Genomic DNA, 13,240 nt, shown 5'->3' with positions numbered 1-13,240 from the left:
AATGCTTGTGATTCACTGCTGTGTACATTATTGGTAAGTATGGTGTTTTAAAAGGAATCATTATGTTATCTGGAGAACACACAAAATGGAATTGCCAATATACAGTCATATTCTTAACCTTGTCCCCCTCTTCAGTTAATTTCATGAGCTCGCTACTGAGTAGGGATGGGCACAAACCACATTATGAACTGAAATTCATCATGGACCAGAGCTCAGTTTGTGGTTTGCAAACCCAGTTCGTGCCATCCCTTGGTTCACGAACCCCCACAAACCATCATGGGTTTTGCCATGGGTAGTTTAGTTTGTAGGAGGGTTCGTGGGCCAGACATGCTGGCGCCCAAGGCAATGGTCAGGAACCCTTTAAAGCCATGCTGCAAAACCTCTGGTGGTACAACTCACAAATCTTGTGAGAGCTGCTGCGGCTTCTGCAGGGTGTGTGTGTGTGAAAGGTATTGCATCTGACAGAGTTGCCTTGCCTCCTGAGTTGACTTGTGAGAGCCACTGCGGCTTCTGTGGGGGGGAGCCAAAGGCATCACTGAACTAATAGATGCAAGCCAATCCAGCTATCCCTTTTGCTCCGCCCCACTTCTGCAGGGGGTGGAGTCAAAGGCATCCCTGAACTGGCTTGCATTTCTTAGATGCAAGCCAGTTCAGCAATCCCTTTCGCTTCTCCTCTCTTGGAAGCTGTAGGAACCTCAAGAACCCAAACCAGTTCATCAAATGGAAAAGTTTGTGGAGGTTCACGAACCACTATGATCCTCCATTTCCCCAGTTCGTACTTATCTCTACTCCTGAGTTAAGAAAAACAAGAGCTTTAGGTGAACCCCTTGCCTTTAATTAACTATGCTTGGAAAAGGGATGACTTATAATAAACCTAGGCCCTGGTCACACTGGTCGGAAAACGCGGGGGGGAGGCGTGGCTGTTTGCCCCGGAGCGAACTACCCCACGGCAACCGGATCACACCTCCCACCGATGTCCTGTGGTTGGGGGGGGGGAGGGGCCGATCATACCTCACCCCTGCGGCGCGCAAAAGAAGCTACGGGGGGGGGACTGCTTTGGGTGGTCGCACACATTCTCTGTGGAATGCCATGACGTGCCGGGGGGGCTCTTTTGCGGGCATTCTTGGTGTGTGTTTCGTGGGGGATCGCCTTCGGCATGCGCACCGGTATTGCGGGAGGAAGCCCCGCCTCCTGGCAACCCCCACACTCTCCTCCCTCAGGTCTCACGACCGCACATGCACTCTCTTGGAGGCCGTCGTTCAGGGGCACGTGGAGTTTTCCTACCGCGGATACAAGTCTGTACGGTGCGCTGGGTGGGTCTTTTCCTTCGTGAGTCCACCGCCGGGGCTTCATTTGAGGCAGATCCCCGGGGGTCTCCTGGTGGTGATGCCTCTTGGCACGGGCAGGACTCCTGGCGATCGCCCCGCCGCCTCTCAGAGACTTGGTGGGGGGAGGGTTTTGTATTCCATGCGGCATCCGACTTTACTTGTCAGCATATGTTTTCTCTTTTACTCGTGTGTCAGTAGCAAGGATGCACAAGGATCAGAGCGCTAGGTCTGTGATTAGGGGGAAAGGCGGGTGCCGGATGCCTCGTGTTACCCACCGGAAATGTGATCAGATGCCCGCCCTTGCCCCGAGGTTTTCAGAAACTAGTACCTCGGAGGTACTAGTTTTTTATAGCGCATTTTCGGAGGGAAGCCTCGGGTTCTCCATGTTAGCTCTACGCTTCCCAGATGCTGCGGTATGATCACGGCCAGAAAATCCGCCTATCTTCCGTCTTTGTAGCGTGGCTAATACTCCGTGTGACCGCAGCCCTAATCACATTTTTGAAGTTGTAAGCTACATTTTATGTTTTGAATTGCATTATGTTGAAATTCCTTTGGTGCTATTTTCTGATGACCTTCTAAACTTTGCCTCCAACAGATCACACTGGAGAGCAGACTGACACCACTGAAAACAAAATTATCAGTATGTGTACAGCCGCCTTTAGCATTGACCCATGACAAGTTCATCTTGGAATTAGGTATACTCTTGTTTTAGATTATGATCCTTTGTTTTCCAAATATGTTGTCTAATAAACTGTTGGTGCCATCTACAACAGAATTAAGATTAGTAACGTGGTACCTTTTCTAAATCATTATTAACTCAGTATGCTCCCAACTGAGTTGTACTAATCTTTCTTACAATCTGGCAGAAGTGGTAGTGAAAATAAAAACAAATGTGTGCTTTATTTATTTATTCAATTTATAACCTGCACACTCTCAATAGAGGACTCAGGGCCTCCGGTTCACAGATTTTTGTCTTAGCTCAGGAAGGATGACTCTAGAGCAAACTAATTTATGTAGTAGCCAAATCGCTCGTTCACAACTTTAATGCCAGTAGCTCACAAAGTAGAATTTTTGCTCACAAGACTCCACAGCTTAGAGGAAGCATTGTGTGACCCTGCTTAGCTTCCAAGATCTAATGAGATTGGGCTAGACTATGTGCTGTGTACAGATTTCATGTAGGTGAGTGGATGTGATGAGCCACGGGCCCTCTTTGGAGTGGTGGCATCCTCCAGCATTTTACTCCCTCTAATGGGACAGCCTCAGCATGGGCAGAGCTACCGAAAAGAGGATTAAAAGCACCCTGGAGGGTCCCCCTTCCTCTGTTCCTGACTGGTGCCTCTTAGTTCTCTGAGACTGCTCAGTCACCCACCTCTTCCTAGGCTGTCTGAGCCCTTTTTAAAACACTGTTGAGAGCCATGCAGTGTCTGAGTCGGCCTCTGGCTTCTCAACAAGTAATGGCTCCACCTGGGAGGGCAAGTGATGCTCTGTATTCTTGGTGCTTGGGGGGGGCAACAGTGGGAGGGCTTCTAGTGTCCTGGCCCCACTGCTGGACCTCCTGATGGCACCTGGTACTTTTGGCCACTGTGTGACAGAGTGTTGAACTAGATGAGCCATTGGCCTGATCCAACATTGGCTTCTCTTATGTTCTTATGGGAATCTCAAGGGGGACGAGACCCTGCTGTCATTACAGAGAAAGCACTATCCCCCTGTTCAGGCAATGAGGCCCAGCTAGCGGCAGCTGCATCTTCTGCCAGGGCATCAGTACTAGCAGGGAACTGGGAGTAGGGCCAAGCATACCAGCTGGCACTGTCAGGTCTGGCCAGCATGACTGCACAGCAGCTACCACTAACTCAGGACAGCCGTTTGGGCCCTTAATTTGGAGTGGAATGTTGCTGGCCTGTCACTTGGCTAGGAGAGCAACCAGGTGCTTCTGTGGTGAGTTTGGGGTGGCTGGGGGGGGCAGCTCTTTGAACAGGAGATTTGGAGTACGTGTCACAGTAGTATCAGTGTAGAATTTTTTTTTCTTTAGATGCAGAAATGTAAGCATATCTAAGGGACCGCCTCTCCCCATATACACCCTGGAGAGCCTTACGCTCTGCTGATGAACATCTACTGGTTGTCCCTGGCCCTAAGGATATCCATTTAGCCTCAACTAGGTCAGGGCCTTTTCTGTCTTGGCCCCTACATGGTGGAACATGCTCCCACTTGAGATCAGGGCCTTGCAGAACCCATTACAGTTCCACAGGGCCTGTAAAACAGAGTTGTTTGTTCCACCAGGCTTTCAGTTGAGGAGGTGGACACCCAGTTAGTTGGCCTCCCTGTACAGAGCCTATATAGAGACTGCCATAGGGGACCATCTACCCTATGTGGAGTTTGGAGTTACGTGGATGGAACTTAATATCATTAACTCTAATTGTTTTCTGGCTTTAATATTTTAAATGTTTTTAGAGTAATTGTGTCAATTGACTTTTATTGTTATATTGTTATGTTTTGATGTTATCTGCCCTGAGCCCATTTGGGGAGGGTGGGATATAAATTTAATTAATAAATAAAAGAAGCAGTTGCTTGGCAAATTACACGATAGAGAACATTCAGAAATTGCCTCAAGATGTGCCACTGATATTCCCCTCTTACTTGTTTCAGTTGTGCTCTTTATTTCTGGTGGTGTCATGCTGTTTTGCCATAGACCTTTTGTCTATGGAACCAGAAATGGGAGTCCTGGGTAGCAAATATATATATATCTCAAATCTCATGTTCACCTGATGTGGCAATGGGACTATACTGATGTTTGCAATTTATTGGCTTTAAGAGCCTGGAAGTCTCATATACTGGGACAGGCAGAACTGCTTCTTTTAAGTGGCTTACAGAACTGATGGTGTGTTACCACTTTTGTGGGAATCAGAATGTTTATCAGTGGGTACACATAAAAAAATTTCATTGTTATCTATTAAATTTAAGGAACCATTGCATTTGCTGGTGCAATGTTAGGTTGAGCATACCTTTCACATTTTCTTGAAAACAAACCTTGACAATGTCTCTTTGGTATAATGCTTACCAAAGTATTTCCCAATATCTTTTTTTCCTGTATCTATGTTTTTATTTACAGGAACAGCTAAATCTAAAACAGTTGTACTTGCTGGCTTTTTAAAGGGGAACTGCCCACCAGCAGATCTGGAAGGTAGTGCTTTAGCTTCATACAGCACACCAACAGGTAAGTAGTGTGAATAAGCAAATTGGTGCTAGGGAGCAATTTGCACTTTAAAACTGGTTAGGTTCTTAGTTGTTCTTGCTGACTTTTAGTTTCAAGGTACTTCCTTGTTTAACACGATTTCTCTAAGTGTGTTTGAAACAGCATCTGCTTTATATTTATTATATATATATAATATAGATATATATTCGACTTCTATACCGCTCCTTCCTGTAGGCTCATTGCCTCATACAATTCCTTAACTTATGACAATGCTGAAGAAAAGCATTAGGAATTAATTTTTCACCACCTTTACTCTTACTTTTGTAGCTAGTAATGCTGTCAAGACATGTGATGATCAATGTTTTGATCCTGCCCTACACAAAACTACCAGACTAAGATGACTATGCACATTTTTTTTCTTTGCTTTGGCTTCCAAGCTGGAGTATTTTGAGGGGAGCTTCCACATGATGTGTTGTAATCATCCTGTTTCCAGGTTTTCTCTGTCCTAAATAGGGCTTTCTCAGACTTGCTTTACTCCAAGCTTTTTGAGAAGAATGCAGTCCAGATGTTTTGACTTCCTCCCCCACATAGGTTCTGCCCCACATCAGCAACTTTTTCCAGCATTAATTTTTTTGCCAAGCCACTGGAGATTCTTTTTTTTTAAAAAAAACAAAACACCAACAACCCTTGTTCACTGCTACAGTGCTTTGATAAAACTATTTTGACTCCTCTCCGCCACTGAAGCCTAGAAGGCAGTTGTGGGTGGCAGCTGCTTTGCCTCCCCATAAGGAGGAGGAAACAGGGGGTGACGCCGGAGGTCGGCATCTGGATGTTTTGGTGGAAGGGCAGAGCCAGGGAGGATTTAAGGTGGCTCTGCCCTGTCTCCTCCTTTTTCACCTCTTTTGCCATTTATTTTAAATTTTAGTAGAACCACGAAAGCACCTTCATAAAGAAAAGGGCAAAGTAAAAGGGGGCAGCAAGTTGTCAGGGCTGCCGTGATAGCAATGCCCTTGAGAACCAATGCAGTTACTGTGGAGCATATGTAGAAGGGAAAAGTTGGAAAAAGATGGAGGGAAGTCTGCAAAAACCTCTGTCATCAGTGTGCATGCCTTTGGATTTGCAGCCCCAAATATACAAAGTCCACTAGTAGAAAACACAAAGATTGCCAAAACAATATATTAAACAATTATAAAGTTGGTGGTGTCACAACAACAACATTAATGCATACTGTAATAAGGCATAAGATGCAATATTTCCTCCTTTAAAGATAAGACATAAAGTCCATGTAGTCAGTGTAACTTGATAGGAGGAGTCCACATAGTCATAACATTTTCCAAACAGCCTTTGCAAAGACTCCCATTCTAGATACTTGGAAGATGAGTTTCCTTCGACTTCAGTTTGCCGGCTGTGTGAGTGGAACCTGATTTCAGCAATTTCAACAGACCACAAGGTTCATAGTGTAAGAAGCGAATCATAGGTTCTCATTGCAGTAGCAATGAAAATGATGCAGAGAATCTTCACTGTGGAAGCAAGCTATGGAGTTTTGAATATTCCCTCATCAAGTACTCTTTTGGGCTTGTTCAGTAGCACTTAGCACATTTTGTGAAAAAAGCATCAGAAAAAAATTGTCGGCTCATTCATCCAGAATTTAGACTGTACTTTGACAGGCGTGATTCTGATATATCATGCTGACAAATCAATTGTTTTCACTGATATGCATGATTGATGTCAAAACTGTTTTTCTTTAGTGAGGAGACACTTTATCAGACTTAAAAGCAAGGTGCAAAAGCAAACCCCCTCAAGTATACAAGTAGATTTGGTCCTATGAAATAGTAAATAGAATTGAGATGCTTTCAGAAGTGAAAATGTTGTCTGGTAGCCCAGTTAGCTGTAAACTGAACCAAAATCAGAGAAAGTAATGTTTTGAAAAACTGAAATTCTAGTCTATTTAATAAGCTGTGGATAAACTGTCCCTTTGACTGTTGTTCCACAGTCACTCCTCTTCTGTAACTGCCTTGTGGCTTTTCATACAATTTCCTTTTTCTGATCTGTTTTCCTAGATGGAAATGAAACCCATTTCTTTCTTTAAAAACTTAAGCATCTCTCACATAATTAATGGTTAGGTCTTTATTTACTTTTAGTTATCTGTTTCTCCCCCACCCCCCACCCCCGCTTTCCGTTTGCTTTCACTGATTGTATGGTAGATCTCAACCCAGAAGGTAGGTGAGCAATACGTTGAACCAAAATAAAAAAAAACAGAGTATTCGTTTTGATTAAGCAAGTATAGAAATGAACTGCTGGTATGCCCTTTACAAGTGATTGTAAAGCTGCTTTGAGTATGTATAGTGACAGAGCACTACTGCCTTAGGCCAGGATTTGAGAGTGCAGTGACCAAGGCATATAATTCCTTCAGTGCTCTCACTGATATTTGGGCCAGTTTTTGCTAAATATTCCCTCCTTCAGGGTTACCGCATTAGAGTGAGCCATAACAGTGTCAAATGGGGTAGAGGAAGAAGGAAGTGCATCAGAGGGCTTGGGATGCTGGCTATTCAGGGGCAAGAGCCATCTTGGAGAGCATGCTCAACCCCTTTCTGAGTCATCCTCAGGACCAGTCAAGTGATTCTGGGTTTCTCTCATCTCCATCCCTAGACGGGAAGATGGTTTACCTTGACTTCATTAGGGGAATAAGACCTTCACTAGATCACAGGCAGGCTAAGATCAGCAGACAGGAATCTTCCCATTGTCTGGGTTCTTCTCTCACTTGTGGATGGAAGACACAAAGCTCTTCTGTTAGAAGGAGGTCTCATTAGAGATAGTGTCACTATCAAGGACGTATCTCCTGCCAAAACCCAGCACTGGGCCCTGACAAGCTCCCTGCTGCCATAGCAGGGATCAGGCTTCTGATTCCTTAAGGCTTTCCAAGCAACCCTCCCAAGTCATGAAGGCCTGTTCAGCCCTGCCTGTATAACAGAGGCAGGATGCAATGAGACAAAACTATTAGTTGCGCTAGATTTTCCGGGCTGTATGGCCATGGTCTTGACATTGTAGTACCTGACGTTTCGCCAGTAGCTGTGACTGGCATCCTCAGAGGTATAATACAGAAATATGAAGTTCTCTCTGTGTCAATGTGAGAAGAAAACTGGTAGGCAGATGACTAAGGATATAATTCAGGCTTACTCCTCTTCCAGTTTGGCTGTTCTGGAAGATATCCTGGCCCATTTAGAGGGGCAGCAACATGCTCTTGTCTGTTGAGTGTGCCAGAGAGTACTTAAACCCTGAGGGGTTAATTGGTGCCTGGAGATTTAGGCTTGCCAAAGGAATCTTTTGTGTCCCTTGGTTGTACTTCTTTTTTTTTGTCTCAAGCAGAGAAAAGGCAGTTCTTTCTTGGTAAACTTCTTCTCATGGATTCAATCCTGATACTTGCTCAATTTCTGGTGGTATTTTTCTGTTCTACATCAATAAGGGTTCCTTCAGTCAAATCTTGCTGTTTTGGGAAAGAGCTCTGTGTCATTTCTCCAGGCTGTTTTCTTAGCATTTTTCTCATAAGTTTCCTTTATCAAGTTCTAGTTGAGCTTCTTCTCCTAGGCTTTCTTCACATCTGGGAGCTTGACAGGAGGTCCCTCCTCCCGGGCATAGTTTCTCTGCCTTGTCTACATGTTAGATCCAAATTATCACTATATATAGATGTTGAAAAGCTGTTACTTCACAGTCATGCTTTTTGCAAAAAATTATATCTTTTTTTGTTCCATTATAATCTTGCTTCCTTCTTTAATAGAAAAATTGTTTTAAAATTGGGAATTCTGAGGTCAAATTAGTCACAGATTTGCATCTGTATCATCCTAGCTTCTCACTTTAGTGAGCTTTCCACAATAAAATCTTTATGCTTAAACCACAGTATGTTTTAATGTCAATAGTTGTGTGTGTTATATAAATATAAAATTCTATATACGTATGCATCTTTTTTTTCAGGCATACCAAGAGTTGTCCAGTGCAAATTTCGATTCCCCTTGAAATTAGTTTGCTTTCCAGCTCAGCCTTCAAAAACGGGGACCCAGAAGTTAACCATTGATACCAACAAACCTTCAGTTAGTCTTTTTACTCTTTTCCCAGGTAGGAGTTCAGATAATGGTAATTTGTATCCTGTGCTAGTAATGGGAGATTTATGAAAAATGACTAAATGAAAGATACCTACATGCCAATAGTGGTTATGTTAAAACATGCCAATAATGGTTACATTAAAACTGTTTCCGGAGCTGCACTGTCTTTGGGCAGGTGTAGGGCCTGAGTCATCTGTAGATGGGTAGGGGGGGAAATGAGCTGTAGCACAGTTTAAAACCATGTTTACAAATGGCAAAAATATCATAACAACTGGGGCAGGGGAGATGAGCTAGGAAGCAGGATCCTAGTGGCTTAAATAACCTCAACCTGGCCACTGGGGAGGGGCGCTCACAAAATGGTTTCCTCCAAAACTTGTGTAAAACAAGCAAACAAAAACAGAAACCTGTCATTCTTATCTGTACATAGCTCTGTTGTGCAGATTTTAAAAAAAAACTACACGGGGGGTCTTGCTCAGAATTAGATATAAAGATTAAACAAGGGACATATGTATATTTAAGTCTAATAATTAATTATACAAAGAACCATCTGGGACAAATATATACTCTTAAAACAAACATTGTGGGTGTGCAATCCCATACAGAAAGTCTACTGTTGATCTTAAACATTCTCTTTATCTAGTATTTATATTTATGAAACAGGATAGATAAATTGTGTGTTTTGTTTATTTTCTTAAAGACTTTGATCAGACTGATGACGATCAACCAAATGCTATAGGATTTCAATTACTAGCGGGCTCCAAAATCACGTTACTAGCTTCAAAAACATCACGTGAGTACAAGGTATAGATGAGGTTTTCACATGGTAGTCTTTCTGTGACACCACTGTCACTTTGGTAGCAATTGGGACTTGTGCTAAATTCTTCAGGAGCTATTCCTAAACTACATGTACCATTCAATTGATAGGGAAGTCTGCTGATGTTGAATTGAGTGTGTCCTAACTGAGCAGTGGACTGTTCTTTCACTGCTCCCCTTCCAGCAACAATATAATCTAGACCACTTTGCATCCCCCTGAAGCTAAATTAAAGGTTCTCCAGAGCAGGGAGGTCCTCAGTTCAGCCTGTAAGACTCTCCAGGAAGTGGTCACTCTCCACTCCTGGGAGAGGGTATTCCATAAGGGGGACAGAGGCAGAAAAAGGTAGCAGCCAACCAAACTTCCATTAAAGCTGAATCCCTAAAGATCTTGTGCAGATCTCAAGTTTGCAGGTTGGTAAGGTAAAAATAATCCTTTAGGTACTTGGGGCCCAAGTCATTCAGGGCTTTAAAGGTAAAAAACAGTACCTTATATTTGGCCTGGGAACAAATTGGAAGTTAGTATAGGTGGCATAAAACTGAGTTAATGTGATTGCAGTGACACAACGCAATTAGGCTGTTGCGTTTTGTGCCAGTAAGATCTGGTTTTAGATATATTTTGGTATGCTCACTGGTGTTTAGGACTTTCTTTCTTTGGCCGAGAAAACCTCTATGGCCAAAACACCATCTGTTTCTGAAAATCCTGTTGCCTTCAGAATTCATTTGCCATGTTTCTTGGGAGTTTCTTCATGAGAAACACAGTCCTACAGCTGTTTAAACTTGTAGAAGAAGTTGCATGGTCCTCTCAAACCTTTTCTGTCAGACTTACGTTGAATGCTGGTTCTGTCTCTTGATTTTTTATCTTTCCCTTTCCCCAAGGAACACAGGGTAACATTGTTTTTCCATTTCCTGTTTTATCCCCATGGCAACCCTGTGGTAGGTCAGGCTGAGAGAGAGGGATTGGTTCATGATCATCCATTGAGCTTCATGGCTGCGTAGGAATTTAAACCTGGTCTCCAAGTGTTGGACTGGGGTCCAGCACTCTAACCAGTATGAAATACTAGCTCTCTTGAGTGTAGTGCTTGACATTTTAGTTAATCTTAAAACATATATAGTTTTGCCAGTGTTCAGTATAAACTGCCTGTAAAGTAAAGGGTTCTGAATGGCAAAGGAATATCTGCTAAAGGACCCCTAGCTTGTAGGGATGCCTTGTAGAATCATCTAAATCTGATTATATGTGAGCTTTCCTCTATTAGAACTGATGTCATGAGTTCTTAATCTGTAAAAGGTCTTAATATCTTTCAACATAGATCCTCTGATGGGAAACATCTGGGCAAGCAGTTATTTAGGGACTCTCACGGTATCAATTAATTTACTTTTACAGGCCGCATTTCTGTTTGTGTTTGGTTGTGTGAGCATTTTTGAAGTGTTGTGTGATTTTAATATTTAAGTTGACAGTCAAAAAAGATTAAACAGTTGAAGTGGAACATTCCATAACAAACATCCAAGAAGTCTTGTAAATTTTTATACATAGTTTTACATCTGAGCTAAAATTAGAATTGGTGATTTGGATTCTTACAGTGCAGTTCTAAACACAATTACACTCTTCTAAGTCCAATGAAGCCAGTGAGCTCAGAAGGATGTAACACTGCTTAGGATTGCAGTTATTTTACCAAATTGGTAACTGAAATGATTCACATGTGTGAACAAGATTTCAGCTGGAGGAAATCAGTGTCCACTCATTCACAGAAGGAGAAGATATTTAAATTATCCTGGCAGAGGCTTTGGCTAGCTGTTGTGTATAATAACCTTTTAGCTGGGAGTGTTTAATCTTCCCATCTCACTGTGATCTTCCCCCCAGCCAATAATTTTTTTCTTAGTTTTGTTTATTCAAAAATCTGGTATGATACTTGTAGTTTCAGCATAAGCTTTCCCACGCTACTACTTGAAATTTGCTCTAGTGTTTGGCACAATATGGCTTAGATACTGATTATTTCATTAAGTTCCTGAATTATTTAGCTACCTGCCCATGCTACTTTGCTGTTTTGCTAGCTGTGACTCAGTAAGGATTATGCAATAAATGTTGATGCTAGATAAATAATTTACACTTTTACACTGCTGACTTCCTTTTTTCTGCTTGAATATCTTTCCCCTTGAAACAAATCGTGAGAGTCCATTTTTACTGCCTTCCATAGCTTATGATGTTATGGATAATTAGAACATAACAAATAGAAATATAGGAAACATGCAGGCAGCTGTACTGAGTGACTAGAAAAAAATCAATCATCAGCATTTCTTCATTAAGACCAAATAAAATCATAAAAACTATCAACTAAAAATGAAAGGGGAGGAGTCACATATATGAAAATAGAATGAGATGCAATGTAAATCAGACAACTACGTATACCAAAGTGCGCTTGAAGGTATACATCCATGCTATCAAGTGTGGCATTTAGACAGTAACCAGATTAATGATGTTGTGTTAGAGCTGCTTTATATATTTGTTTCCTTTACTACATATTCTAATGGAACAAAAGAGCTCCCCAAAGAGGATCCACCAGGCACACAACAATTTAGAACACTTCTATAAATTGTGTGTGTGTGGGGGTGTTTCGTCCATTTTTTGAACCAAGAGTCTAACGCCATGCAATAATAAGACCCAGGGTTCACTGACCAAGTTGAGAAATAAGTAACCATTCATCTACTTTAGTGCTGATTACTAAAGGATGAAAGGTGTGGATGCATGTTGCTTCTGGTTTGTGCTCCTGGTATCTTCTCATAGAGCTCTCATTAGATTCTTAACAACTTTAAATGATTCTCAAATTTAGCATAGTTTCTACAGTCTAAATTGAAACATGGTAACGCCCGTTGAAATTGAAACGCCCATTGTTGAGGTTTCTTGATAAAAGTCTTTAAGTATTTTCTCAAAATTTTAAACTTGACCCTTCTAAGATCCATTACTTTAGAATGTAAGGCTGTCAGAAACAGTTACTGTAGTATTTAATGTCTGTTTTCAGCAGAATTTTGCAACTAATAAATCAGCATTGTATACAGTATTCACTTGTAAACTGTAGATGCTTCTCCAGAATCTATTCTCTTTTTATTATCATGGTAAAATGCATCAAAAATCATTAGTTTAACATTCATTTAATTTTAAACTTCTAAAGCCTATAATAATTTCTTGCTAGTCAATACAACTTTAGGAAGACTTTGAAACCAGCTTAATACTGAAACTAAGTATTAACCTAGGTATTAGCATCAGGTTAGTACTGAAACTAAGTAGGCTAATTTTTAGATAAATGGTACTCTAATGTTGTATTCAAAATATCCGGTCATTATGCTGGAAAATATATCTGAAAATAAGGTTGAATGTTATCATTAACAGATGGCTTTCTGATTTTAAAAGGACATGTTTTAAAATAAAACCTGCCTATTTTCCTTGTACACTGTAAATAGAATTTGTCATTGTCCCATCAATGAAATGCATTTTCTGGGAATTCTGCCAATAGAAATGTTATACAATCTTGGATTACTAATCTTATGAAATTGTTTAATAAGTAGTGGACTAAACCCCAGTGCTTTTTTAAACTTGGCCAAACATCTAAAATGTAGAACATTACGTTTTAAAAAAGAAATCTTTGTGTTGTTTTCTATTCCCACCCTCCTCCTCACTTTTCCTCACGGCTTTGATTTCAAATGTATTGAATGAGTGAATATATAGTATTTTCATAAATCCCTTTCAAGAAATGATCATTGTTCCTTACTTAGCCCTATCAGTGGCCCATTTCCATTAATGGATGATATGCAGGCAGTCT

The 13,240-nt window shown here is 41.5% G+C and overlaps 1 protein-coding gene across 1 annotated transcript in view; it reads left to right on the top strand.

Annotated features, from left to right (window-relative positions):
• Positions 1-13,240, top strand: part of BBS9 (Bardet-Biedl syndrome 9) — a 303,763-nt gene that overhangs the window by 51,502 nt on the left and 239,021 nt on the right. Inside the window, exons 13-17 of the mRNA XM_015405741.1 lie at positions 1,924-2,023; positions 4,435-4,539; positions 6,723-6,737; positions 8,488-8,628; positions 9,313-9,405. Coding sequence (XP_015261227.1) covers positions 1,924-2,023; positions 4,435-4,539; positions 6,723-6,737; positions 8,488-8,628; positions 9,313-9,405 — 454 coding nt within the window. The remainder of the gene's footprint in view (positions 1-1,923; positions 2,024-4,434; positions 4,540-6,722; positions 6,738-8,487; positions 8,629-9,312; positions 9,406-13,240) is intronic.

This window comes from Gekko japonicus, unplaced genomic scaffold (assembly GCF_001447785.1).
Source record: "Gekko japonicus isolate JY-2015 unplaced genomic scaffold, Gekko_japonicus_V1.1 scaffold58, whole genome shotgun sequence".
Classification (NCBI taxonomy): Eukaryota; Metazoa; Chordata; class Lepidosauria; order Squamata; family Gekkonidae; genus Gekko; species Gekko japonicus.
This window is presented reverse-complemented; position numbering and strand designations above follow the sequence as displayed.